At 39.1% G+C, this 4,075-nt stretch overlaps 1 protein-coding gene across 1 annotated transcript; it reads right to left on the reverse strand.

The window, feature by feature from the left end:
* Positions 1 to 355: 355 nt before the first annotated feature.
* Positions 356 to 3,432, reverse strand: LOC108545802 (mucin-1-like). Its single transcript, XM_017897585.1, has 7 exons — positions 3,424 to 3,432; positions 3,038 to 3,147; positions 2,093 to 2,380; positions 1,236 to 1,317; positions 988 to 1,166; positions 674 to 903; positions 356 to 579 (listed from the first exon to the last, which is right to left on the reverse strand). Exons 1-7 carry the CDS (start codon positions 3,430 to 3,432, stop codon positions 356 to 358), a joined length of 1,122 nt encoding a protein of 373 aa, XP_017753074.1.
* Positions 3,433 to 4,075: the final 643 nt, after the last annotated feature.

The raw sequence follows: 4,075 nt of genomic DNA on the forward strand, positions 1-4,075 counted from the left end.
AAAGGGGGGAAAATAAAGGCGAAAGCCCGCAACTGGGAAAGCTCGACTGGTATTATCTGCACGAAACGATCGCATTATGCGGGAATTAACTTCGATTGCCGCCAGTTGCCAGACATTTTGTGTCTCGCCACGAGAACACTCGCGGAATCTAGGATGCTCTATGACGATGTTCTATGGTTGCTCGAGTTTCAGGGTGTCCTATGATGCAGATCATAGAGACGATGAGGTATTAGGTTAGACGTTGAGCAGAATTTTGGAGTTGGAAGATGAAGTTTTACGATGAACGTTGAGGTACTGGGATTGTAGATGTTGGGATTGCTTTGGGCTTGTATGATCGTGTTTGACGATGGAAGATCTAATACTGAGGTACCAGGGTTGGTTTGGACTTGAATGACGAAGTTTTATGATGGAAGTTCAGATATTGTGGTATTGGTATCGGTTTGGAGTTGAATGGTGATGTTTGAGGATGGAGGCTGAGATATTGAAGTATTGGGATTAAGTGTTGGATGGCTTTTGGACCTGAATTATGAAGTTTAGCGATGCCTAGTGAGGTACTGAGGTATTGGGGTTGGTTTGGACCTGGATGACGAAGTTTAATGATGGAAGTTCAAATACTACGATATTAGTATTGGTTTGGAGTTGTATGATGATGTTTGAGGGTGGAGGTTGAGACACTGAGGTATTGGGATTGGATTGGGCCTATATGACGAAGTTTGATGATGCAAGTTCAGATATTGTGGTGTTGATATTGGTTTGGAGTTGTATGATGATGTTTGAAGATGAGGTTGAGATGTTAAGGTATTAGGATTAGGTGTTGGAAGGCTTTTGGACCTGGATGATGTAGTGTGACGATGCCTATTGAGATACTGAGGTATTGGGATTGAATTGGGCCTAGATAACGAACTTTGATAATGAAAGTTCAAATACTATGGTATTGGTATTGGTTTGGAGTTGTATGATGATGTTTGAGGGTGGAGGTTGAGACACTGAGGTATTGGGATTGGATTGGGCCTATATGACGAAGTTTGATGATGGAAGTTCAGATATTGTGGTGTTGGTATTGGTTTGGAGTTGTATGATGATGTTTGAGGGTGGAGGTCAAGACACTGAGGTGTTGGGATTGGTTTGGACCTGGATGACGAAGTTTGATAATGAAAATTCAGATACTATGGTATTGGTATTGGTTTGAAGATGAATGATGATGTTTGATGATGGAAGTTGAAAGATGAATGTACTGTTATTAGGTGTTGAAAGGCTTTCGGACCTGGATGATGAGTGTAGCGATGCCTAGTGAGATACTGAGGTATTGGATTAGGCCTGGATAACGAAGTTTGATAATGAAAGTTCAAATACTATGGTATTGGTATTGGTTTAGAGTTGTATGATGATGTTTGAGGGTGGAGATTGAGATACTGAGGTATTGGGACTGAATTGGGCCTAGATAACAAAGTTTGATAATGGAAGTTCAAATACTATGGTATTGGTATTGGTTTGAAGATGAATGATGATGTTTGAAGATGAGGTTGAGATGTTAAGGTATTAGGATTAGGTGTTTGAAGGCGTTTGGACCTGGATGATGAGTGTAGCGATGCCTAGTGAGATACTGAGGTATTGGGACTGAATTGGGCCTAGATAACAAAGTTTGATAATGGAAGTTCAAATACTATGGTATTGGTATTGGTTTGAAGATGAATGATGATGTTTGAAGATGGAGGTTGAGATACTGAGATATTAGGATTGGTTTGGACCAATGTGAATACAGATATTGTGGTATTGGAATTGGTTTGAAGTTAAATGATGATGTCTGAGGATGGAGGTTGAGATGCTGAGGTATTGGGATTAGGTGTTGAAAGGCTTTTGGACCTGTATGATGAAGTGTAGCAATGGAGATTGAGATAATGATGTATCATGGTTGATTTGAACCTGGATGACGAAGTTTGATGATGGAAGTTCATATATTATGGTCTTTCTATTTGTTTAAAGTTGGATGATGATGTTTGAGGGTGGATGTTGAGATATTGAGGTATTGGGATTCGGTGTTTGAAGACGTTTGGACCTGGATGATGAAGTATAGTGATGCCTAGTGAGATACCGAGGTATTGGGATTGAATTGGGTCTGGATGACGAAGTTTGATGATAGAAGTTCAGATATTGTGGTATTGGTATTGGTTTGGAGTTGAATGATGATGTTTGATGATGAACATTGAAATGTTCAGGTATTATCTTTGGGTGTTGGAAGACTTTTTGACCTAAATGATAAAGTGTAACAGTAGAAGCTGAAATACTGAGGTATTGGGATTGGGTTGGACCTGGATGATGAAGTACAACGATGCATGTTGAGATAAATAGATAGTTATGAAGTACTGGGATTAGTTTGCACCTGAATGACAAAGTTCGATGACGAAAGTTGAGATATCGAAGTATCGAAATTAGGCATTGAAACTGAACGTTCAAATATCGTGATCTTGAAAGAATTTTGAAGTTGGAAGGTTGTTTAATCGAGGACTGATAATGTGATAGACACGAATGGTCGTGTGACTAGTTTGATGAATAGAAATCTCTGATTTGTCAAATATTCGATGCAATCGGTTTGAAATGTACGAGACCAAATCAGTAACTGCAGACTATGTCCACAAATCTGCCTGTACCTTGTCGAAACGAAGCACACCATAGAAATTCATCAACCGAATCGCGATTGTCAGCTGAGAGCCACTGTTTGGGTCAAACAAATTCCCGTGTACGTCATTAGGGTAGATCGAGCGATCGAGCGAAGGTGCAGAGGCGCGAAGGGAGGGTGTTATTCAGCAGCCAGAAAACCGATGGCCGGCAGCTGAAGAGGCGGACGAAGGCAAGGCAGGCAGAAGGTCCCGCATCGCGAGGTTCAGTCTCTCGCATAGGTCACTTCCTCGTGCATAACCCAATTAAACCGATTATTTAACGCTTTGCCCGCGCCTCCTGCCCCCACCCCTCTCTCCTTCTTTCTCTTTCTCCTTTCGTGCCTCGCCGCGATCACCTTCTCACCTACTTTCCCACCTACTTTCGAGTTAGCGACGACTCCGAAGGTGGTGCGGTTCCAGATAGAGCTGCAGGAGTGGTCAGAGTGGTTGGACACTCGTGACTAGATGGACTAGGTGTGGATAGAGGTTTCTAGAAGATTTCTCTTGGATAATCGGTATTTTTAACAATTCTGTGACGAATTTGATTGATAGATGTGGATGATCAGATTGGCGAGGTAGGTTGGAGGATGATTTGAAGATAAAACATAGTGTCACGAGCTTTACGTCAGTCTTTCTTCTTCTGGATGCGCCTTTATCGTTTTAGCACCATGAAATATCGATGGATAGACAGTTCCCTTGGTTTGTTGGATCGTTTGATATCAACGTGATTTGGAAAGGGGAAAAAGTGAGAGTTAGTTAGGTTTACGAGGATCATTATGGGTTGAGAATAGGTAGTGTTGATGGATTACGAACATGACTTAGAAATGGAATAAAATTTCGAAATGTAGGTCCTATTAATAAAAATATTTAAAAGATTAGGAAGAATATATTAGAAGAGAATCAGGAAGAACACCTATATATATTATGTCGAATGAGATATTTATCGTTTACTCGATACAAATACAGGTTTATTATTTAGTCAAATATTTATAAAGAATTAGTCGGTTACAAATATAGTTAATTCTATAAAAAATTAAATTTCTCAAAGACCAAGTGAAAAGATATATTTAATAAGTATACATACATACATCATAATGTGATTTAACAGGACGACCATTTAAGCAACAAATTAAAAAATTTATCCATAAATCTAGAAAAGGAAAAAGATAAACTGAGAAACAAGATAAATATAAAAAGTTCCTCAAGAAGTATATAGCAAATCAAAATTTCAATAAAAAAATTTTAAAAGTCTCATTTTAGCCAGGCAGGTCCAGAGATAAATGTATCGTTCAATATCAGAATTACAGAAACGATTCAAGCAACTCCGGTGCATCCTCATAACCTCAAAACCTAACAACCAAAAGAAAAATCGTAATATTCCATAACCAAATTTCAATAAAATAAAATTTTTTAGATCT

This window comes from Eufriesea mexicana, unplaced genomic scaffold, assembly GCF_001483705.2.
Source record: "Eufriesea mexicana isolate 0111107269 unplaced genomic scaffold, ASM148370v2 scaffold577, whole genome shotgun sequence".
In the NCBI taxonomy this organism is placed as follows: Eukaryota; Metazoa; Arthropoda; class Insecta; order Hymenoptera; family Apidae; genus Eufriesea; species Eufriesea mexicana.